Source organism: Lontra canadensis, unplaced genomic scaffold (assembly GCF_010015895.1).
Source record: "Lontra canadensis isolate GAN:19392208 unplaced genomic scaffold, GSC_riverotter_1.0 scaffold121, whole genome shotgun sequence".
Lineage (NCBI taxonomy): Eukaryota > Metazoa > Chordata > Mammalia > Carnivora > Mustelidae > Lontra > Lontra canadensis.
In genome coordinates, this window is record NW_022631115.1 from 374,187 (window position 1) to 399,738 (window position 25,552).

The following is a 25,552-nucleotide window of genomic DNA, read 5'->3' on the forward strand; positions in this document are numbered from 1 at the left end:
TTAAATGTCTGCCTTCAGCTCAGGTCACAATCCCAGAGTCCTGGGATCAAGTCCTGCATCGGGCTTCCTGCTCAGCAGGAAGCCTGCTTCTCCCTCTAATTACCTCTCTCTCCCCCTGACAAATTAAATAAATAAATAAATAAATAAATAAATATTGGATTGCAGTATAAAAATGGAATTGAAAGGTCATACTACCTAGAAAAATAATGATGGAACCATGGATGTGGATGCTGAAAAGGTCTAACTTCCTTTTCCTAGTAGTAAAGGAAATTGAACATGTGAATTTATTTTTAAGAGATTCAGTGATATGGTAGTGTGACATATTTGTTCATCACATTGAAACTAAATTGTGGTCATTGCCAACGGGCAGTCTCTGGAGGCCCCCATGCATCTCTTTGTGCTTCCACCCTCCCTGACCCATGACACCCCTCACCTGGCTCCCTCGCCTAGGAAGACTTCCCTAACTACAGTGGGCTTAATCACAGAGGGTCCTCCCTTGGGGTATTCTATCTCAGTAACACCCTTTTCCTTTGCAGTAAAACCATCCACTCAGCCTTCTTGTCTCTGACTGGATTCCTAGTGCCCAGCATATCATAGGTGTTCAGTAAAAAGATTGAAATAAATCAAATGCATCTAGATATGGGTTTAAGGTCTTTCAGTGTCTACTAGCCTTCCAAATCTTGTTATTAGTTGTATCATTATTTGAATTAATTTCCCAGATTCTCTGAGTGTAAAAAATTATAGCTGTGACTGATATTTCATACTTCTCATATTATGCTAAATCATTTTAAACCTCATTCAGATTCCCTAATTCAGATTATGTTTACCCGTGTCGTTATCTTTGAAGATAAAAGGTACTTGTGAGTACCTGAGATATTTGAACAAGATTTCAAGTGTGTTTACCTTAGAGAATCAATTATTTTCAAATCTCAGTACTATTTGTACAGAAACAAGTGATATGCTAGGCAAAAACTAGTCATACCTGCCCACAGATATAGAGAAGATATTGGTGGTTTCCAGAGGCAGGGAATGGGGGCAGGAAACAGGAGTGAAGGGGTTCAAATTGCACAGACTTCCAGTTATAAAACAAGTAAGTCCTGGGGATGTAATGTACATCATGGTGACTATAATTAATAATACTATATTGTATATTTGAAAGTTACTAAGAGAGTTGAACTTAAAAGTTCTCATCACAGGGCGCCTGGGTGGCTCAGTGGTTAAGGCCTCTGCCTTCGGCTCGGTTCATGGTCTCAGGGTCCTGGGATCGAGCCCCGCATCGGGCTCTCTGCTCGGCGGGGAGCCTGCTTCCTCCCTCTCTCTCTGCCTGCCTCTCTGCCTACTTGTGATCTCTGTCTGTCGAATAAATAAATAAAATCTTTAAAAAAAAAAAAGTTCTCATCACAAGAAAAAAATGATTGTAACTATATATGGTGATGGATGTTAACTAAACTTATTGTGGTGATCATTTTGCAATATATACAAATATTACTCATTTTGTATACCTGAAACAATATAACATGATATGTCAATTATACCTTAATTTTTAAAAAATTAGTTATATCTATTTAGAAGGCTTGCCAAAACTTTCTCTTTTCTAAGGCGTTTAATTTTAATTTGTGATTTAAAGTAATGAAACAAACATCCTTACAAATCATTTTTATTCTAGACTAATTGAGTTTGATTAGCTTGAATCAGGAAGAATTTTACTAAATGTGTGTATTAGATATTTTTGTTGTATGTATAATTAAATAAACATTTGTGTCATCATCAAGTTAAATGTTCCCCTTGTTTTCTGCAGAAGATGGAGGGATAGATGAGCTGGCCAGAACTCCAAAAGCATGGCCTGAGTTCTTACCTCTCTCAGAGCTCTACAGCTAGGCCAAATAACCATTATTTTTACCTTGGGTTTCCCCTTCTTTTAAGCAAAGCTAGCAACACTGATATATGTGTGTATATATATTTTTTCTTCTTGAACATATGTAATTTTACTCAGCCACATTTCAAAATAGAGTTAAAACTTTTTTTTGTTAAATCTGTAGAGACTTGTTTAATTATCAAAGAGGTCCAGATTAATAGTTATAAGGTAAATCTTTTTTAATAATTTTAAAAAGTTTTTAAAACTTTAAAAAATCTGCCTGTTTGAGATGACACTATTTATTATGAACTCTGTAATCTCTGGGAATCTGGAAAATTCTGAATTTGGGTTAACCCCAGCTTTGCTACCAAGGTGGAGGGCTGGGTAAGTAAACAGAAATGCTGTGATACTGCAAAATGATACACATTTAATTAAGGACGTCCCTTTTTCCAACCGCATTATTTTAATGTTTATTTTTGTTAATTGTCTATTAACTAACTTCATTTTTTTCCCATTTGAAATTAAAAGAGTTCTATTTTGTATTGTTAAAAGGGATTCCTGCCAGGTCAACCTTCCTTATCAGATTAGTATGAATTACAAAATTTCAAAGTTAATCTTTTTGTCAAGAATATGCTTTGCAGGGGCGCCTGGGTGGCTCAGTTGTTAAGCGTCTGCCTTCGGCTCAGGTCATGATCCCAGAGTCCTGGGATCAAGCCCCGCATCGGGCTCCCTGCTTGGCGGGAAGCCTGCTTCTCCCTCTCCCACTCCCCCTGCTTGTGTTCCCTCTCTCACTGTGTCTCTCTGTCAAATAAATAAGTAAAAATCTTTATAAAAAAAATAAAGAATATGCTTTGCATATCTTCATATAGAACTGAACATTAAATACTAAGGAAAAATTAGAATATGTGAGCTATTAGCATTGAAAAGACTTATGTTTCTAGGGGTGCCTGGGTGGCTCAGTGGGTTAAAGCCTCTGCCTTCAGCTCAGGTCATGATCCCAGGGTCCTGGGATTGAGCCCCACGTTGGGCTCTCTGCTCAGCGGGGAGCCTGCTTCCCTTCCTCTCTTTCTGCCTGCCTCTCTGCCTACTTGTGATCTCTGTCTTTCAAATAAATAAATAAAATCTAAAAAAAAAAAAAAGAGTTATGTTTCTAATAGGCAAATGTTAAAATATGGAGTGTTAAACTTCATTTTTATTAGCTAATAAAAATGTAAGCTTTATAATAGAGATTAGCAAAGTATTTGAAACATGTTAAGAAGTTCTTTAGGTCTGTTCATAAATAAGAAGAAAATGAAGGAAAATGAACAAAAACACCAAGAATAAGATGCTTGAGATCGTGGTTATATTTATACAGTTATCTAATGTAGTTACATTGAGGACAGGCCAAATATATTAAGGTTTTTTTATTCATTTTGATGCAATAATCCTGCATCTATCATGAGTCTATTCACTTTGTTAACAAGAGATAAAAACAAATGAGCCCCTTTTGGGTTTGTATATGTGTTTGTAAATTATGCCACTTCTGCAGATAAATTGCTCATAATTAGACCTGTGGTCCTACCAGGAGACAACATCTAATGCTTTTGAAATCAGTGAATTAACTTTCTCTTGGAAAAGTGATTATATTAAGTAAGGAAGATATCCTTTTTTGGACCTGAGCTAAGTAGAATAAATAGAAGGTTAAACTCATTAAAATAATTTTGAAAATTGTAGGGAATGTTAGTAGCATAGAAGGAAGGCGAAATTAAACTTTTACTTCATTGGAATGGGTTGCCATTTTTTTTTTAAGATTTTATTTATTTACTTATTTGACAGAGAGTGCATGCATGTGAGCAAGGGAGGAACATAGAGGGAGGGAGAAAGAATCTCCAGCACTCTATGCGGAGCATGGAACCTGACGAAGGGCTCACTCTCATGACCCTGAAATCATGACCTGAGCTGAAACCAAGAGTCAGAGTTTCAACCAACTGAGCCACCCTAGTTTGCTATTTTTAATTCAGTTTAAGCTTAGTGGCCTTAAACAAGACTGAATTGGGCAGAACATAGTTCTAATATTGGTAATGTTTATCTGTAAACTCAAAGATTCTAAATATAAAAATTTTACTAGTGCTTGCTTCTTCACTTAGTTGTTTAAATAATATTACTTTATCTTAGTTTTTTGAATTAAGTTGAAAGAAAAGGCTGGAAGTTTATGACATCTTTCATCCATCTTGCTGTGTGGGACATATTTACATTTTTACCCAGACAATACTAACACTGTGCCCCACCCCTCCCCTCTTATTAAAGCCTCTTCTTGCTGACTCTGTATCTCTCTGTCCCTCCCTTCCTTTAGTGTGTGCGTGTATGTGTGTGTGTGTGTGTGTGTGTGTGTGTGTGTGTGTCTAGATCTGTCTCCATCTCTCGTAATTTTTTTCTTACTTCTGGTTACCATACCTATAGCCTATAGGCTTAAAACCTCACTATTGCAAATTTGTATTTGGATTGATTATATGGAAATATACTAGAGCTTTAAACCCTGACAACCACTAATATGTTCTGTATCTCTTTAGGGATTATTTGTTTTTCACTCAGCATAATTCCCTGGAGATTTATCCCATGTAATCCTGTATATCACTAGTTTCTTCCTTTTTATTGCTGAATAGTGTTCTTTGATGTGGATTTAACAGTTTGCTTAACCATTCACACCCAATGATTACATTTACGTTTCCAATTGGAGACTATTATGAATACAGCTACTATGAACATTCCTACATAGGTTTTTGTATAAACATAAACACCCAGGAGTGCAGTGGATTGTATGGTAATTGCATATTTAGTGTTTTTCAAAATTGCCAAAATTTTTCTGAGTAGCTATATACCTTTACATTCCTACCAGTAATGTTTGAGCAGTCCAGTTTTTCTAGATCTTCATCTGCTATGGTGATATCACTATGTTTTGTTTTAACCATTTTGATAGTATAGAGGTATTATTATATACCTCTGTGGTTTTAATGTATGTTTATCTTAAAGACTAATGACATTGAACATTTTTTGATGTACTGATTTGCCATTTGTATATCTGTTTGGTGAATTGTCTGTTCGTGACAGTTGTCCATTTTCTAATTGTTCATTTCTTCATACTCACTTTTCAGATTTCTTTATATATTCTAGGTCATTGCCCTTTCTTAGATATGTGATTTGCAGTATCTTCCCTCTCTAGGTTCTTTTTGTCCTCTTTTTAAAAATTTATTTTTTTAAATTCAATTAATTAACATACAATGTATTGTTTGTTTCAGAGGAGGAAGTCAGTGATTCATCAGTCATATATAATACCCAGTGCTCATTACATCATGTGCCCTCCTTAATGTCCATCATCCAGTTTCCCCATCCCCCCACTTCTTTTTGTCCTTTTTTTAGCAAGGTCTTTCTCAAAGCAAAAGTTTTTAGTTTTGATGAACTCCAGTTGTCAATCTTTTTTTCTTTTTATGGGTAATTTTTTTTTTGGTCTCAAATCTAAGTACTCTTTTCCTAGCCTTAGTATTAAAGATTTTCTCCAATATTTTTTTTCTAAAAGTTTTATGGCTTTATAGTTTATCTTCATTATCAATTTTGAGTTAAATTTCATATAAAGTTTGAGATTTCATTTGACGCTCATGCTTATCTGATTATGAATATCCAAAGTCTACTTCTTTTATTGTATTGCCTTGGTACTTTTGTGAAAAATCAGTTGGGCGTATCTGTGGAGTCTCCTTATAAGTTCTCTATTCTGCCTTATTGATCTATTCCTCCTTTATTGTCTATTCCTCCACCAAATCCATATAGTATTGATTATTGTAACTATACATTACGTTTTGAAATCAGATAGAGTGATTAGTCCCACTCTATGCTTTTTCAAAATTATTTTAGATATTCTAGTTCCTTTTCCTTTCCATATAAATTTTTTTCCAACTTTGTTAGGGTGTATGGACATGTATATATTTAAGGTTTATAAGATGATAATTCAATATATATTGATATACATTGTGAAATAACTACCATAATCAAACTAATTAATGTATCTTTCACCACATTAGTTACCTTTTCTTGTGTGTGTGGTGAAAACACTTAAGATCTACTTCATGGCAAAGTTCAACTATATAAAATATTATTAACTATAGTCACCATGCTATACATTAAACCTCTAGAACTCATTCACCTAATAACTGAAAGTCTGTGTCTTTTAACTAATAGCTCTCTTTTTTCCCATCCCATAGCCCCTGTTAACCACAATTCCGCTCTTGCTTCTAGCAGTTCAATTTTTTTAGATTCTGCATATAAACTAGAGTATAAAGTATTTAACATTCTGTGTCTCATTTATTTCACTTAGCATAATGTCCTCCAGGTTTGTCCATAACCATGTTTTCACAAATGGCAGGATTTCCTCTTTTATGGATGACTATTATTCACACGTGTACATGCACACATGTGCATATATACACCACATCTTCTTTATCTATTCATCTGTTGATAGGCATCTAGATTCTTTCCATACTTTGGCTATTGTGGATATTGCTGCTATAAACATCTGGGTGCAGTTGCCCCTTCGCATCACCACATTTGTATCTTTAGAATACCCAGTAGTGCGATTGCTGGGTCGTAGGGTAGCTTTATTTTCAACTTTCGGAGGAACCTCCATACTATTTTCTAGAGTGGCTGCACCAGCTTGCATTCCCAACAACAGTGTAGGAGGGTTCCCCTCTCTCCGTATCCTTGCCAACTGACCTGTCATTTCCTGACTGGTTAATTTTAGCCATTTTGACTGGTGTGAGGTGGTATCACATTGAGGTTTTGATTTGTATTTCCCTGATGCTGAGTGATGTTGAGCACTTTTTCATGTGTCTATTGGCCCCCTGGATGTCTTCTTCGCACAAATGTCTGTTCATGTCCTCTGCCCATTTCTTGATTGGATTATTTGTTGAGTTTGATAAGTTGAGTGTTGAGTTTGATAAGTTCTTTACAGATTTTGGATACTAACCCTTTATCTGATATGTCATTTGTGAATATATTCTCCCATTCTGTCAGTTGTCTTTTGGTTTTATTGACTGTGTCCTTTGATGTGCAAGTTTTTTATCCTGATGCAGTCCCAGTAGTTCATTTTTGCCCTTGCTTCCCTTGCCTTTGGCAATGTTTCTAGGAAGAAGTTGCTGCGGCTGAGGTCGAAGACGTTGCCTGTGTTCTCCTCAAGGATTTTAATGGATTCCTGTGTCACATTGAGGTCTTTCATCCATTTTGAGTCTATTTTTGTGTGTGGTATAAGGAAATGGTCCAGTTTTATTCTTCTGCATGTGGCTGTCCAATTTTCCCAGCACCATTTGTGCAGAGACTTTTTTCCAGTGGACATTCTTTCCTGCTTTGTCAAAGATTAGTTGACCATAAAGCTAAGGGTCTATTTCTGGGCTCTCTATTCTGTTCCATTGATCTGTGTATCTGGTTTTGTGCCAGTACCATACTGTCTTGATGATAACAGCTTTGTAATAGAGCCTGAGGTCTGGAATTGTAATGCCACCAACTTTGGCATTCTTTTTCAACATTCCTCTGGCTGTTCAGGGTCTTTTCTGGTTCCATATAAATTTTAGGATTATTTGTTCCATTTCTTTGAAATAGAACATCCTGATAGGGTATTTTGATAGGGATTCCATTAAATGTGTAGATTGCTTTAGGTAGCATAGACATTTTTACAATATTTTTTCTTCCAATCCATGAGCATTAAACGTTTTTCCATTTCTTTGTGTCTTCCTCAATTTCTTTCATGAGTACATTATAGTTTTTTGAATACAGATTCTTTGCCTCTTTGGTTAGGTTTATTCCTAGGTATCTTACAGTTTTGAGTGCAATTGTAAATGGGATTGAATCCTTAATTTCTCTTTCTTCTGTCTTATCGTTGGTATATAGAAATGCAACTGATTTCTGTGCATTGATTTTATATCCTGACACTACTGAATTCCTGTATGAGTTCTAGCAGTTTTGGAGTGGAGACTTCTGGGTTTTCCACATAAAGTGTCATGTCATCTGCAAAGAGTGAGAGTTTGACTTCTTCTTTGCCGATTTGGATACCTTTTATTTCTTTTTGTTGTCTGATTGCCGAAGCTGGGACTTCTAGTATTATGTTGAATAGCAGTGGAGATTGTGGACATCTCTGCTCTGTTCCTCAACTTAGCAGAAAAGCTTTTGGTTTTTCACCATTGAGAATGATATTCGCTGTGGGTTTTTCATAGATGCCTTTGATGATATTGAGCTGTGTACCCTCTATGCCTACACTGTGAAGAGTTTTGATCCAGAAAAGGTGCTGTACTTTGTTAAATGCTTTTTTAGCACCTATTGAGAGTATCATATGGTTCTTTTTCTTTCTTTTATTAATGCATTGTATCACATTGATTGATTTGCAGATGTTGAACCAAACTTGCAGCCCAGGAATAAATCCCACTTGGTCGTGGTGAATAATCCTTTTAATGTACTGTTGGATCCTACTGGCTAGTATTTTGGTGAGAATTTTTGCATCTCTGTTCATCAAGGATATTGGTCTGTATTTCTCCTTTTTGATGGGGTCTTTGTCTGGTTTGGGGATCAAGGTGATGCTGGCCTCATAAAATGAGTTTGGAAGTTTTCCTTCCATTTCTATTTTTTGGAACAGTTTCAAGAGAATAGGAATTAATTCTTCTTTAAATGCTTGGTAGAATTCCCCTGGGAAGCCATCTGGCCCTGGGCTCCTGTTTGTTGGGAGATTTTTGATGACTGCTTAAATCTCCTTACTGGTTATGGGTCTGTTCAGGTTTTCTGTTTTCTCCTGGTTCAGTTTTGGTAGTTTATACTCTAGGAATGCATCCATTTCTTCCACATTGTCAAATTTGCTGGCGTATACTTGCTCCTACTATGTTCTTATAATTGTTTGTATTTCTATGGTGTTGGTTGTCATCTCTCCTCTTTCTTTCATGATTTTATTTATTTGGGTCCTTTTTCTTTTCTTTTTGATAAGTCTGGCCAGGGGTTTATCCATCTTATTAATTCTTTCAAAGAGCCAGCTCCTAGTTTTACTGATTTGTTCTTCTGTTCTTTTGGTTTCTATTTCATTGATTTCTGCTCTGATCTTTATTATTTCTCGTCTCCTGCTGGATTTAGGCTTTCTTTGCTGTTCTTTCTCCAGTTCCTTCAGGTGTAGGGTTAGCTTGTGTACTTGCAACCTCTCTGATTTCTTGAGAAAGGCTTGTATAACTATATACCTTCCTCATAGAACTGCCTTTGTGGTGTCCCAAAGATTTTGAACATTTGTGGTTTCATTTTCATTTGTTTCCATGAATTTTTTTTAATTCTTCTTTAATTTCCTGGTTGACCCATTCATTCTTCAGTAGGATGCTCTTTAGCCTCAATGGATTTGAGTACTTTCCAACTTTCCTCCTGTGATTGAATTCTAGCTTCAGAGCATTGTGGTCTGAAAATATGCAGGGAATGCTCCCAGTCTTTTGATACTGGTTGAGACCTGATTTGTGACCCAGGATGTGATCTATTCTGGAGAATGTTCCATGTTGCACTAGAGAAGAATGTGTATTCTGCTTTGGGATGGAATGTTCTGTGTATATCTGTAATGTTCATATGGTCCAGTGTTTCATTTAAGGCCTTGTTGATCTTTTGCTTGGATGATCTGTTTATTTCAGTGAGGGGGGTGTTAAAGTCCCCTACAATTATTGTATTATTGTTGATGTGTTTCTTTGATTTTGTTATGAATTGGTTTATATAGTTGGCTGCTCCCATTTTAGGGGCATAGATATTTAAAATTGGTAGATCTTCTTGTTGGACAGATCCTTTAAGTATGATATAGTATCTCTTATTATAGTCTTTGACTTAAAATCTAATTGATCTGATATAAGGATTGCCACCCCAGCTTTTTTTTTTTTTTTTTTTTGATGTCCATTAGCATGGTAAATTGTTTTCAACCCCCTCACTTTAAATCTTGAGGTGTCTTTGGGTCTAAAGTGAGTTTCTTATAGACAGCATATTGATGGGTCTTGGTTTTTTTATCCATTCTGATATCCTGTGTCTTTTGATTGGGGCATTAGTCCATTTACATTCAGGGTAACTATTGGAAGATATGAATTTAGTGCCATTGTATTGCCTGTAAGGTGACTGTTATTGTATAGTGTCTCTCTTCCTTTCTGGTCTACTACTTTTAGGCTCTCTCTTTGCTTAGAGGACCCCTTTCAGTGTTTCCTGTAGGGCTGGGGGTTTGGTGTTTGCAGATTCTTTCAGTTTTTGTTTGTCCTAGAAGCTTTTTATCTCTCCTTCTATTTTCAATAATAGCCTAGCTGGATATAGTATTCTTGGCTGCATATTTCTCTCATTTAGTGCTCTGAATATATCATGCCAGTTCTCCCTGGCCTGCCAGGTCTCTGTGGATAAGTCTGCTGCCAATCTAATATTTATACCTTTGTATGTTACAGACTTCTTGTCCCAAGCTGCTTTCAGGATTTTCTCTTTGTCACTAAGACTTGTAAGTTTTACTATTTGATGGTGGTGTGTGGACCTATTTTTATTGATTTTGTGGGGGGTTCTCTGTGCCTCCTGCATTTGATGCTTGTTTCCTTCCCCAAATTAAGGACATTCTCTGCTATTATTTACTCCAGTATACCTTCTGCCCCTCTCTCCCTTTCTTCTTCTTCTGGAATCCCAATTATTCTAATATCGTTTCATCTTACAGTATCACTTTTCTCTTGAATTCTCCCCTCGTGGTCCAGTAGTTGTTTGTCTCTCTTTTGCTCAGCTTCCTTATTCTCCATCATTCGGTTTTCTATATCACAATTATTTCTTCTACCTCATTGATCCTAGCAATAAGAGCCTCCATATTGATTGCACCTCATTAATAGCTTTTTTTATTTCATCTTGGTTAGATTTTAGTTTATTTCTCCAGAAAGGGATTTTATTTCTGCAGAAGGGGTTTCCTTAATATCTTCTATGCCTTTTTCGAGCTCAGCACCTTGAGAATCATATTTGGAACTCTATTTATGACATATTATTAATATCTGTATTGATAGGTCCCTAGCCATTGGTACTGCCTCTTGTTTTTGTTTTTTTGTTTTTTTTGTGTGTGTGGTGAGTTTTTCCCGTCTTGTCATTTTATCCAGATAAGAATATATGAACAAGAGAATAAAATAATAAAAGTGTGGCAAAGGCCCCGAAAAATGTACACTAACCAAATCAGAAGAATCCCAAAACCGGGGGAGAAGAAAGGGGAAAGAAATAAATAAAACTAAAAAATTAAATAGATAGATAGATAGATAGATAGATATTAAACTAGTGAATAGAACAGAGCCACCCACTTGATTTTGGGTGTATTCTGGTCTCATAGAAGAAACTACCTCCCAAAATTTTAAAGGAAGAAAAACATACACACACACGCACACACACACACACAAATAAGGGTAAACACAATGAAGGGATGGAGTATGACTGTAAGGATGAAAATTTTTAAAAAATTCTAAAAAAGGAATTGATAAGTTGGTTGGAAAAAGAAAAAAAAAAAGAGGAGAGTATGTGTTCTGACTGGAGACTAGAATTAAGCCACTTGCTAGATTTAGGGCATATTTGATCTATTAGAAGAAATTTTATCCTAAAATTTTAAAGAAAAAAACCTATATGTATACAAAAAATATGGTTAAATACAATGAAGGAATAAAATGAGTATAACTATGAAGATTTAATGGAATTTTTTAAGAAAACAGTATTGTTAAGATAAACTAAAAACTTTAAAAAAGGAAAGAGAAAAAGTTAAAAATATAGAATAAGAAAAAATAAAATGAAAGAAAATTTGACTTTGCAAGACTAAAGGATCATGGGGGAAAAGCCATGAATTCTATGCGTTGCTTTCCCCTAGCTCTGGAGTTCTACTGTTCTCCTTGATCAGGGAGCTTGATCTTGACTGGATGTTCTTGCTGATCTTCTGGGGCAGGGACGTGTTGTAGTATCAAATGTCTTTGCCTGAGGCGGAATTGCACTGCCCTTGCCAGCGCCCGGGCTAAATAATCTCCTTGCATTCACTCTCAGTAGCTTTTGTTCCCTGAACACTTTCCGTACAGCTCTGGAGGACAGGAATGAAAATGTCGACCTCCCAGTCTTCAGCTTGGAGGAGCCAAGCTCTCGGGGCCCCAGTCCTCAGTGCGCCCTCAGGGAAAAGCGGTCAGTCACTCCTGTCTCTCTGGTCTCCTGCTGCGCTCTGTGCCCACCTGGCCTCTGACCAAGCATTTCTATCTCTGGCACACAGCTCCATTTGGAGTCTCCAAACCCAGCAGATTCCTGCTGCACATTCCTGCACCAGTCCTCCTGGAGGAGGAAGGAAGGGGTCTCTCTGGATCTGCCATTTGTGGGGTCCCTGCTCGAAGAGCAGTGGCTCAACTGTGCCTTGGATCACCATTTAAGGTAACCCCAATCTGAAAGCTAACTCCTCTGCTCCATCTCTGTAGTCCGCTTCCCTGCTCCGATACCTGGGAGCTCTGACACCCCCGATCTTTCTGTGACCCTGCAGAACCTGAGACCACACTGTCTCCGCAAGGGCCCCACCCCCACTTAGCCTCTGGAGCAACGTCCCTCAGTGGAAAAGACTTCTAAAAGTTCTGATTCTGTGCTCCGCTGCTCCACCACTTGCTGGAGCCAGCCCCTCCCACAGCTGTCTATCTTCCTGTCACTTTGGATTCACTTCTCCACACATCCTACCTTTCAGAAAGTGGTCGATTTTCTGTTCCTAGAATTGCTGCTCTTCTTCTCTTCTATCTCCTGTTGAGTTTGCAGGTGTTCAGAATGGTTTGATAACTATCTAGCTGAACTCCTGGGACCTGATGTCATTTTAGTCTCCTACTCCTCCACCATCTTGGTCCCGCCTTGGGTAATACTAGCTTTATAAGGTTAATTGGGCAGTATTACCTCCTCTTCTATTTTCTGAAAATGACTGTATGAAATTGGTGTTAATTCTTCGTTGCACATTTGATAAAAATCATAAGGCAATATCTCTCTGGTCTCTGATAATTTTCTTTGCTCTAAAGCCTACTTCATATGATACCCCTCTCCTGGTACGTTTTTATTAATGTTTATATGTATTTCCCCCATCTTTTTACTTTCATATCACCTATATCTTTTTTTTTCTTTTTTTTTTACTCTTTAATCTATTTTTTCAGTGTTCCAAGATTTATTGTTTATGCACCACACCCGTTTCACCTATATCTTTATATTTGAAGTGAATTTCTCATAGACAGAATATAAATGGATCATGTTTTTTTAATCCACTCTGCTAATCTTTGTTTTATACTTGGTTTATTTAGACCATTTACATTTTAATATAATTATTGGTATTTTAGGACTTAGGTCTACCTTTTTAGTTTTGTCTTCTTTTATGTTCTCTTTCTGTTTTTCATTTCTGTTTTCTTTTTCCTAACTTCGTCTGGGTTACTTGAACATTTTTTAGACATTTTTTTAATTATAATTTTTTGTGTATGTATCTTTTTATAGTTATTTTATTGATTGCTATAAGGATTAAATTTTATCACAATCGGCTGGGTCAACATTTTGTCAGTTTTTATGACGTGTATAAACCTTACCTCCTATCCCTTTACTGTTTGCAACTATGATTTTCTTAAATATTTTTTATGCATTTAGAACTATATCATAGTGTTAAAATTGTTGCTGCAACTCTAAATACAATTTTGAAAACCTAACAGGGGTAGGAAAGCCTATTGTATTTGGCTGTATGTATCCATGTTTCTTTCTTCCTTCCCACAGATCTTGAAGTTCTGTTCAGATTGTTTTAAGTCTATTTTTTCTTTGTTGTTCATATTGTTTAATTTCTGTTTTTATCCTTAGGTTCACTGATTTTTTTTTTTCTGTTTCCTCTGTTCTGCTGTTGAGCCCATCCATTGAGTTTTCATTTTCATTTTACTTCTTGATTCAAAATCTCCATTCTAAAAAATATATTTCTTTGCTGAGACTTTCTGTCTTTTTATTTGTCTTATATATCTATTCATAATTGCTTATTGAAGCATGCTAATAATGGCTACTTTAGAATCTTTGTCAAATAATTCTAATGCCTCTGTCATTTCAGCATTGTCATCTATTAATTATCTTTTTTCATTTGAGATTTTTTTCTGGTTCTTAATATAAGAAGTGACTTCAGGGGCGCCTGGGTGGCTCAGTGGGTTAAAGCCTCTGCCTTCGGCTCAGGTCATGATCCCAGGGTCATGGGATCGATCCCTGCATCATGCTCTCTGCTCAGCAGGGAGACTGCTTCCTCCTCTCTCTCTGCCTGCCTCTCTGCCTACTTGTGATCTCTATCTGTCAAATAAATAAATAAAATCTTAAAAAAAAAAAAAAAGAAGTGACTTCAGATGGTAACCTGTACATTTGAGGTATTATGAGACTCTGGATCTTATTTAAATCTGTTTAGTGAGCTCTGTTCTGAGAGGAGATATGGAGAGACCTGGGGGAGCTTATTACTGCCAGGTGGAGGAAGAAGTCCAAATTCCCCACTTGGCCTCCCTTAATACTGAGGGGGGAATGATTCCTTGTTACTGCTAGGTAGATGTGAGTTCCAGCTTCCTGCTAGGCCTCCACTGACATCACCCTTGCTGGGAAGGTCAGGGGTGCTGCTTCCCACATGGCTTCCACTGAGAGGACTGGAGGATGTTATAAGGATAGAGGGTAGCCAGGGTTACTGATGGGGGGAAGGGTGGAAGTCCAGGCCCCCAGGCAGTCTCCACTGTCATGGTATGTGTGTGTTGGGGGTTGTGGGTTGATCAGAGAAGGCTCATTACAAGCCTGCAGGGATGGAAGTCCCAAAACTCTAGACTGCCTTCTCTCACACTACCCTTCCTAGGCTATTGAGACTTTTTATTACAGCCTGACCAGAGCTCCACACTCACCCTCTTCTAGTGTGTATGATAGCAGGTCACAGTTTTCTGTGATGTTTGCTAGAGTAGAGCATTCATTTTCTAAAAGTTTTGTATTTTATTAGGCTGTCCCTTAGTTCAAGAAAGTAAGCTTTTGTAGAGGATTTTATTTTTCCAGTGGTTTATAATAAAACTTATTTTTCTTCCTTATCTTTTTTTTTAATGTAATTTTATTTTATTTCTTTTTGGTGTTCCAAAATTCATTGTTTATGTACCATACCCAGTGCTCCATGCAATACGTGCCATCCTTAAAACCCACCACCAGGCTCACCTATCCCTCCACCCCTCTCCCTTCCAAAACCCTCAGTTTGTTTCTCAGAGTCCACATTCTCTCATGGTTTCTCTCCCCCTCCGATTTCCCCCAACTTACTTCTCCTCTCCATCTCCCAATGTCCTCCATGTTACTTCTTATACTCTACAAGTAAGTGAAACCATATGATAATTGATTCTCTCTGCTTGACTTATTTCACTCAGCATAATCTCTTCCAGTCCCATCCATGTTAATACAAAAGTTGGGTATTCATCCATTCTGATGGAGGCATAATTCTCCATTGTATATATAGACCATATCTTCTTTATCCATTTGTCGGTTGAAGGGCATCTTGGTTCTTTCCACAGTTTGATGACTATGACCACTGCTGCTATGAACATTGGAGTACAGATGGCCCTTCTTTTCACTACATCTCTATCTTTGGGGTAAATACCCAGAAGCGCAATTGCAGGGTCATAGGGTAGCTCTATTTTTAATTTCTTAAGGCATCTCCACACTGTTTTCCAGAGTAGCTGCACCAACTTGCATTCCCACCAACAGTGTAAGAGGGTTCCCCTTTCTCCACATCCTCTCCAACACATATTGTTTACTGTCTTGTTAATTTTGGCCATTCTAACTGGTGTGAGGTGGTATCTCAATGTGGTTTTGATTTGAATCTCCCTGATTGCTAATGATGATGAACATTTTTTTCATGTGTCTGTCAGCCATTTGTCTTTGGAGAAGTGTCTGTTCATGTCTTCTGCCCATTTTTTGACGTGGTTATTGTCTTGTGTATGTTGAGTTTGAGGAGTTCTTTATAGATTTTGGATATCAGCCCTTTGTCTGTAGTGCCCTGATTAAAATGATTCAAAGTGTATGGATAGAGGAAATATTCCTCAACTTCATAAAAGCTATCTATGAAAAACCCACAGAGAATATCATTCTCAGTGGGGAAAAGCTGACAGCGTTCCATTTGAGATCAGACATAGGACAAGGATGCCCACTCTCACCACTGTTGTTCAACATAGTACTAGAAGCCCTAGCAACAGCAATCAGACAACAAAAAGAAATCAAATATATTCAAATTGGCTATGAGGAAGTCAAACTCTCTCTCTTCACAAATGACATGATACTTTAAATGGAAAACCCAAAAGGCTTCACCCCCAAACTACTAGAACTTATACAGCAATTCAGTAATGTGGCAGGATACAAAATCAATGTACAGAAATCAGTTGTTTTCTTATACACTAACAATGAAAATATAGAAAGGGAAATTAGAGGATCAATTCCATTTACTATAGCACCAAGAACCATAAGATACCTGGGAATAAACCTAAGCAAAGAGGTAAAGGCTCTGTACTCGAGGAACTACAGACCACTCATGAAAGAAATTGAAGAAGACACATAAAGATGTAGAGGCTTTTTTTAATATAATTTTTTATAAACATATAATGTATTATTAGCCCCAGGGGTACAGGTCTGTGAATTGCCAGATTTACACACTTCACAGCACTCACCATAGCACATACCCTCCTGTAGAGGCTTTTTTATCTGTACCCATCGCTGTATCAGGTTGCTATCTTCTTCAGTTTGAAGTCTGGGATATAAGAGGCAACAGAAAACCCAGGAACTCACCACTATTGTTTCTTAAGTCTCTAGGGCTGGTGTGCCGCCTTCTTTCCACTTTTCAATGTCTTATGTTTAGTTGATATGTAATGTTAGGCATTTTAGTTGTGCTTAATAGGATAAATTAGGGAAAATATGTCTATTCCCACCTTCCCAAAATAAGAAGTCCTAAATTTTCCTTAATGTTAAGTAACACTACCTCCTTTGAGGAATGAGTGCTGAAGATGTCAAGTCAGATGTCTGAAAGGAACCAGGAGAATTTTTTTTTTTTTAAAGATTTTATTTATTTATTTGAAAGACAGAGATCACAAGTAGGCAGAGAGGCAGGCAGAGAGAGGAGGAAGCAGGCTCCCTGCTGAGCAGAGAGCCCGATGCGGGACTCGATCCCAGGACCCTGGGATCGTGACCTGAGCTGAAGGCAGAGGCTTTAACCCACTGAGCCACCCAGGCGCCCCGGAACCAGGAGAATTTTGTCTGTTATGTTCCCACATTCCTTTTCAAATTAAATATGAAGCATTTTTGTGACTGTGTTCTATTTGACAGTGAAGGCAGAAGCTTCTTTGGGTCTTGCTGTCATGTTCTTTGAAAGATTAGAGCTGTCAAAGTGTCTGAAGGTTTCATTTGTAAATAACATTTATTTTAATGTCTGGACAAATCTTGAGCCTGTTGATAGTCTTTGCTCACTCCCTGCATTTCTCCAAGGCCATCATCTACCAGAATAGGAGACCTGAGGGAACTCAAGCCCAAGCAGTGACATGGCCTTCTTCCATTCCACCTTTCCTGACACACACTTGCACTGGAAAAGTAAAATTAATTCTATTGACATTTACTCCTGAGCATGTGAGGGTGGGTGCCACTTCTGTTTGTTTGTTTTATTGAAGTATAGCTGACATACAATAGTCCATTAGTTTCAGGTGTGCAAAATAGTGCTTTGGTAGTTCTGTGCATTACACAATGCTTACCACGATAGTTACCATCTGTCATCATACAAAATTTTACAATGTTATTGACTCTGTCCCCTATGTAGTACTTCTCATCCCCATGACTTATTCATTTTATAACTGCAAGTCTGTACCTCTGAATCCCCTTCACCCATTTTGCCCATCCCCCCAACCCCAAGCCCAGCCCCTCTAGCAACTACCAGTTTTTCTATATTTATGAGACTGTTTCTGTTTTTGTTTGTTTCTGTTGTTTTTTAGATTCCATATATAAGTGAGATCATATGATATTTCCCTATCTTTGTCTGAGTTATTTCACTTAATTTAATACTAAGTCTTATTCATGTTATAAATGACAAGATCTCATTCTTTTTATGGCTGAATAATATTCCAATGTATATATGTACCACATTTTCTCTATCCATTTGTTCATCTGTGGCCTGACTTTGTTTTATCTATCCATAGCAGGTGAGTCATTGCCCTTTATATTCCTGATTTAGCAAGAACATGAAGGAAACCCAACATTGTAAATAAACTGTAACTGTAAACTGTTACATTTCTTTCTCTTTTCCAGGCAAATGCTTATTGTCCCAAGTGGAAGTTGCCCTGTTATTCTGAATACTTACTTTTGTCAGAAAGTTGTTGCCAAAGAAGATTCAAAAATAATACATGAAGTGCACTGTTGGGACACAGCCCTTCCAAGAAGAAGTATCACTTTGGCTCAGAGATTTAGATTTAGGAATCTAACAAATATATCACCTGAAAGCCAGGTAAAGCCAGGTTTAGTATTTAGTAGCCTTCTTTTCACAGTATTTCATCTATCTAATTGTGTTTTTTTAATCTTTATCCTAGTCTATCAAAATATATGATTTTTCACTTTCTTATTCTCATTTTGTAATTGTCTAAGAATTTTGCTTAAGCTTTTTATTTATTAAATAAAAAAGTTATATTTTTCTTTTTCACAATATCTATATCCTTGGGATAAATAGAGCTGCACAAACTTGAAATTATATGCTTAGATTGTTTTTTGAAATTTTGTTGGCCCTGGGTCATGATCATTTGTCAAGATAAATTTAGGGAACCCCCTAAATTTCACTCATAGAAGGCATGAAGGGCACTCCAGGGACCGTTCCAGGTTTTAAGTGTCTGTGACTCCAGGTGTACCATCTCAGGTTTACCCAGTTAGCTGAATCAGCACTGAATGATTGGTTTGAATGCTAAGAATGCTTAGGCTGACAGATAGTATGAGGGGATATAAGAAAAAGAAAAGTAGGAGTTCCTGGGTGGCTCAGTGAGTTAAGCATCTGCTTCAGCACAGCTACATCCGGCTCTTTGCTCAGCATGGAGCCTGCTTCTCCCTCTGGCTGCCACTCCCCCTGCTTGTGCTCTCTCTCTCTTTCTCTCACAAGTAAATAAAATCTTAAAGGAAAAAAAGAAAAGAAAAAGAAAAATAGACAAACTTTCATCTTGTTTGTAAATATGTCAACAAGCCTACTCTCCCTAAATTATCAAAAGAAGTATCTGAAGGGGATAATAGGGAAAAGGGGGCTCTCTAATTAATTTAATTTATGACTCTGAGTGCATCCCTGCTTTAACATTTAGTTGTAAATAGCTATTAATATTAAATTCTCAAGATAACATTTTTGTCTGACAACAGTGACAATGAAGCCATTGTGTAACATCATGGTTATGAATATAGGCTCTGGAACCAGATATCCTGGTTCAAATTCTGCCTCAGTCATTTATTGTTGAGTAACACTGGGCAAGATTCATAATCTTTCTGTGTTTCAATGTTTTTATCTTTAAAATGGTAATAATGATATAATCTATCCACTTGGGTAGTTACAAAGTTAAATATGTTCGCTATGCAAGTATAGTACATAAAGAAAACTGCCTGGAATGTGCTCTAGAAGTGTTATTGTGATATTTAATATTATTGTAAAGGGTTGTTAGGAGGCTACATGAGCTAGCCTAGTAGACTGCACACACCAAGAACTTAATAGTGACTTAATTTTGAAACCCTGGTCATTCTTTTGTTTTTTAGTTTGTCCTGTTGGGATTGTTTACCTCATAAAAGAAAAATTTTCTAAATTACCATGAAGTATTGTAATAGTAGGACTTTACATCTTTTCAAAGACCCAAGAAGATCTGTGCTTCTATTGATTAGAAACACTCTTTGCTGTTCCCATGTTATCTTGTTCACCCTGCCCTCCTCAATAGTATTAGTTACCTGGCAGACACAGAGGCCCACGCAATGTTTTATCTTCATCGTTCCTTTGGTATTCTGCAGTTACATCAGAAGATTGCCTCAGAAAGTCATGATTTGGAATGTACCATGCTGTTATGAGTTAAACTGAAATTGCTCCCTCTGCATGTCTTGGCCAGGTTATGTATAGTGGTCTCACTACCATAAGGACAGACTGTACCCATGGACATGAAGAAGCAAAACAGTGCTTTCCAGCCCAAGCTCCCCTGAGGGATTCTCTTCTGGATGCAGTGGAAAGCCAGGGAGCTGCCCCATGGTCAGGAGTTGGGGTTCGAGTGGTGGTACAGAGAGTTTACTGTCTTCCCTACAGATATCAGCAGGGAGGTGGCTCAGCTGCTCCACATGACTCAGACCCACCCAGAGTTAGGTGAGTAATTAAGATACAGGCATGAGTGCTAGAGTCACTTAGAGAAAGTAGAGACTCTTACTAGAGAAAGAGACTCTTGGCTGCATTCACCATATACTTGAGTTTTCTTTTTGTTGTTGTTGTTTTTTTCTTGCATCAAAATTTGAGCCATGTGGTTTGACAAAAGAGTCTGTTTATTTAATATAAAAAGTTCTACTAAAAATTTAATTTGTTGTGTTTACTTTTACCTTTAATGGTTCATGCTATTGAAAGTAATATAGACAAGAAATACTGGTATTCTTCCATAAAAGCCAGGACATGTGGTTAACCATACCTAAAAAGACCACTGCAATATCTGTCAAGGTTTATATACCTTAAAAATCTAAATAAATAAATGGCAGTTAGTGAATCTGTGGCTTTCAAAGAGTGCTTTTCTAACCTGTGTCAGCACTACCTAATAGAACTTTCTGCAATGATATAAATGTTATGTATTTGTACTATTCAGCGAGGTAGTCACTGACCACGTACGGTTACTGGGCACTCAGAAATGGCTAATAGGACTGAGGAACTAAATTTCAAGTTTTATTTAATTTTAATTAACTTTTAAATTAAAATTTAACTATTTTAAGTGGCCCCGTGTGACTAGTAGCTACCTTGTAGCACATGTACATGTAGCACATGTACATGAGCTACATGAGCCAAACCAAATTCAAAGTACTTTGCTCATACTAAATATGAGAATGATACCTTCTTTAACTTGTATTTAGGCCCTTCCTGTATTTTTTCAAATAGCTGTAGTCATGTCATTGACTGAAGCGTTTATTTACGTCATAGCCTTGGCATAGCCTTTTGAAGTTATATTTATTTCTAAGTGAAACTGCCCTTAAAGCAATGAGATGGACTTATAATATAACAGAAATTAAAAGTATAGATGCCAGTTCATCAACTTTTTTTATATGTACTCTTTTTTTATATCTGCTCTTAAAATAAAACACATATTTAAGAAACAGTAATTACAACAATATCCTATTCTTATAGAGCCTTCTGATACCATTCAGAATAAGTGACAAGAAACATTTCTGTGTTAATTATGAATCTTCTTTGGGTAGGTGGCACTTTATTTGAAAGTCTTTTGAATTCCAAAAAGTCTCTTTTAGGTGTAGAATTAGAGAATATTTCTTTTGGATTTATAGGAAAAATTTTTATTTTATTTTGTTTGGAATATGTGTATGTCTGAGATGATTATATCAGTTGTAGGGTTTTTAACTTGTAGGCGTAGACAAGTCTCGTAGTCTTTAACTTAAATCTGTGGTAAACCTAAATAAAATTATCTGAGCCAGTTATAGATCAGACATAGGTTTTGTTTTGTTTTACATTTTTCATGGAATGTATCCAGCATTAGGCTTTGGAGAAGGAACTACTGAATAACCTAAGCGATGATGATCTAAAGCTTCTCCAGACCAGCACACAGACCAGACACTCAGAGGAGACTGGGGATAGCAAGGACTGAGTCACAATGATGAGAAGGCAAGGTGAAATTGACAGCAAGGTTCCTTCCTTATGAGTAATCACAAGGAATGGACACCTTGAATCCTGTCCCTCTAGTTCCTTTGGGGGTACTTGTTTTACTTGTTAAGCAAAAAGAAGAATTGGAAGCTAACTTCTGGTGAATTGCTGCCAATGGCTAGCATTATGAATGTTTTGGATTTGTACCTTAGAACATATGCTGGGACATATCAAATGAGACTGTGCTAAATTGTGGATTGAAAAAAGGATGGGCATAAACCTCAAAAATAAGAAAATAGCATTGTTATTCCGATGTAGTTAAATATGCATTATGTGTGCTGTGTTCCTGTAGCACACATGAAATTATACAGTGTTGAGGCTAGATGATACTAGTCACATTTCACAGATGAGGAAACTGAGCCTTCTTACTTGCTGACAGTTATACAGGTGGACAAAAAGAATAACATCATGAGATATAAAATCCCAAACATGTCAGGGTTGTAGAGAGTATGGAGCTGAAAGAAAGAGGATAAAATTGAGTTAGGACCAACCTGTGACTGATTAAGTCTGACTGGGGAGCGGTGGCCCGGGGGGGTGCTGTCAGGTCATCCTGGGCAGCAGGAGTAGTGAAAGTGCCCAGCCATGGGGAGAATTGATTGGATTGTGTAAGAAAATGAATCTTTGGACAGAAAATCATAGCATTTGAGCTTGGGTGTGAGAACAAGACTTCTAAGATATCTTTTGGGTACAAAAAGGTATTATTGTAAAACTGATTATTAATATTTTCTAGATTCATAATGCTATAATAATCAAATTCGTTTATAAACAAAATTAATGTAGAAGTAAAATTATCCTTAACCCTGTACTAATTCTTTGCTAATGTATATTATAAAAAGCATTAAATATCTGCTTTGGAGGATCATTTAGAAACATGTTTTCTAATGTAGACTTTTATTTATACACATGTAGCATGTACCTAAGAGAAAACGTGGCTAAAAGACTTAACTTTATAGTTTGGAAGATTCTTTTCTACTTACAGTTTCTACCTATAACTTTGGTGAACTCCTGTGCAGCACATGGGAGTCATTCTCATCCAGAAGCATGACTGCAGCAGACAGGGAAAATGGCATAGAGATCGCTTACACTGAGGGCAGCTCCAGGTCTGCTCTCTTGCCATAACCTGCTATGCCTCAGAGATCTTTCTATCAGTGAACTCAAAGACAATGTTGATCACTATGTGTTTTCCATAATGTTCCAGAAATTACCATATCCCAAGAAATTAAGGCCTGGAGAAAAAGAAAGTGTCATATGGTAGATATTTTGCAATTATCTTATAATAATTCTCTCTTTTCTGCCCAAATGAGGCCAGATGACTCCTCATGGAGCCCTGTGGTGTGTCTTATATCTACATGTACTTAGTACCTCAACCATAGATGTCTATATCAATTTGTTCCCAGTACTGTAGTAGTCTCTCTTTTCTAAGATCAGTAAGAGCTCATCTTCTGATGCCAGAAAGCCAGATTGTTGCCAACTTTGAAATAAAAGGAAATTCATTTGGAGCCAGCCAGTCCTGAACAAGGTCACATAAGTTCAGTCAAAAGGCTCATTTCCTCTCAGCTGTGAAACATCATCTAAATACACTTTAGATTTCAGGGGTGTCTGAGTAGCTCAGTTTGTTGAGCGGCCAGCTCTTGGTTACTGCTCAGGTTGTGATCTCATGGATTGTGGGATAGAGCCCTCTGTCCAACTTCATGCTCATTGGGGGGTCTGCTTAAAGATTCTCTCCCTCTGCCCCTCCCCCCACTTGCATGTGCTCACGCTCTCTCTAAAATAAATAAATCTTTAAAATACACACATATAGGGGTGACTAGGTAGCTCATTGGGTTAAGCCCCGGCCTTCGGCTCAGGTCATGATCTCAAGGTTCTGGGATTGAGCCCCACACTGGGCTCTCTGCTCAGCGAGGAACCTGTTCCCCCCACACACACACACACCTGCCTTTCTGCCTACTTGTAATCTCTTTCTCTCTCTCTGTCAAATAAATAAAATCTTAAATACATATATATATGTATATATATATATGTATATATATATATACTTTAGACTATGTGTTGTGTGTATACACACATACACATATGTATACACTTTAGATTTCAGAAATACAACATGTAAGAGTCTCCTGTCCCTTGTTCTTCTGGATAACTTCTTTTTTTTTTTTTTATAATTTTATTTTTTATAAACATATATATATATATATATATATTTTTTTTTCCCCCAGGGGTACAGGTCTGTGAATCTCCACGTTTACAAACTTCACAGCACTCACCATAGCACATACCCTACCCAATGTCCATAACCCCTCCCAACCCCCCTCTGCCCAGCAACCCTCAGTTTGTTTTGTGAGATTAAGAGTCACTTATGGTTTGTCTCCCTCCCAATCCCAACTTGTTTCATTTACTCTTCTCCTACCACATTAACCCCCCATGTTGCATCTCCTCTCCCTCATATCAGGGAGATCATATGATAGTTGTCTTTCTCTGTGGATAACTTCTTTTAACTCAAGCTACTAAACACTTCTACAAAGTTTCTCTAGGTGTTATAGGTCAGAATAACCAATACAAACCTAAGTTTTATAAATCACTAAAATAAAAAGTAACAAAAAACCAACTCTGAAGGTACTCCATAAGCACTCATCTAGGCAGACTGTCCAGAGCCCAAACCCACCTTTATCAAGATTTGCTATGTATTGAATGAATGTTAAATAAATGCATGACTAATAAAGCAGTGAGGTTTTTGTTTGTTTGTTTGGGGTTTTTTGTTTGTTTGTTTTTTGGCAGAAAGGGAGCACTGCTCTTGGAGAAAATTTGTAATAGAGGAAACTGAGCAAAAAAAAAAGTAAATGAATTTCCTAGTGACTCCCTACCTCATGGTAGAGCAGACTCTGGACCAAGTTATCTTACTCTCCATCCATGCTGGTTGTCATTAAACATTGACTTTCTTTCTCCCTTTCTGAAACATCTGCTCCCTTTCTCCTTCAGATATTTAACTTAGGGACAGTAATTTAATTTTATCTTTTAGAGATGTACATTCTTTCTTTTTTTATTTTAATTTTAATTTTTTACTTTTTAATTAATTTTTTATTAACATATAATGTATTATTTGTTTCAAGGATACAGGTCTGTGAATCATCAGTCTTACACAATTCACAGCACTCACCATAGCGCATACCCTCCCCAATGTCCATAATGTAGCCACTCTGTCCCTCCTCTCGCACCCCCCAGCAGCCTTCAGTTTGTTTCCTGAAATTAAGAATCTCCTATGGTTCCTCTCCACCAGCCCCCCGACTCCATCCCATCTTGTTTCATTTTTCCCTTCCCCCTCCAAACCCATGCCCTGCCTCTCAAAATCCTCATATCAGTGAGATTCTATAATTGTCTTTCTCTGATTGGCTTATCTCACTTAGCATGATACCCTCTAGTTCCATCCACATCCCTGCAAATGGCAAGATTCCATGTTTTTTGCTGGCTGCATGGTATTCCATTGGGAAACACACACACACACACATCTTCTTTATCCATTCATCTGTTGATGGATATCTAGGCTCTTTCCATAGTTTGGCTATTGTGGACATTGCTGCTAGGAACATTCAAGTGCACATACCCCTTTGGATCCCTACATTTGTATCTTTAGGGTAAATACCCAGTAGTGTGATTGCTGGGTCGTAGGGTAGCTCTATTTTCAGCTTTTTGAGGAAACTCCATACTGTTTTCTAGAGTGGCTGCACCAGCTTGCATTCCCACCAACAATATAGGAGGGTTCCCCTTTCTCC

The 25,552-nt window shown here is 37.3% G+C and overlaps 1 protein-coding gene across 3 annotated transcripts in view; it reads left to right on the top strand.

Moving 5' to 3' along the window:
* The window catches only part of SPIDR (scaffold protein involved in DNA repair), a 490,566-nt gene that overhangs the window by 335,983 nt on the left and 129,031 nt on the right, over nucleotides 1-25,552 (top strand). For all 3 annotated transcript variants that reach the window (XM_032841172.1, XM_032841170.1, XM_032841171.1), the window contains exons 9-10: nucleotides 18,182-18,377; nucleotides 19,993-20,240. In XM_032841172.1, the coding sequence (XP_032697063.1) occupies nucleotides 18,182-18,377; nucleotides 19,993-20,240 (444 nt within the window). The remainder of the gene's footprint in view (nucleotides 1-18,181; nucleotides 18,378-19,992; nucleotides 20,241-25,552) is intronic.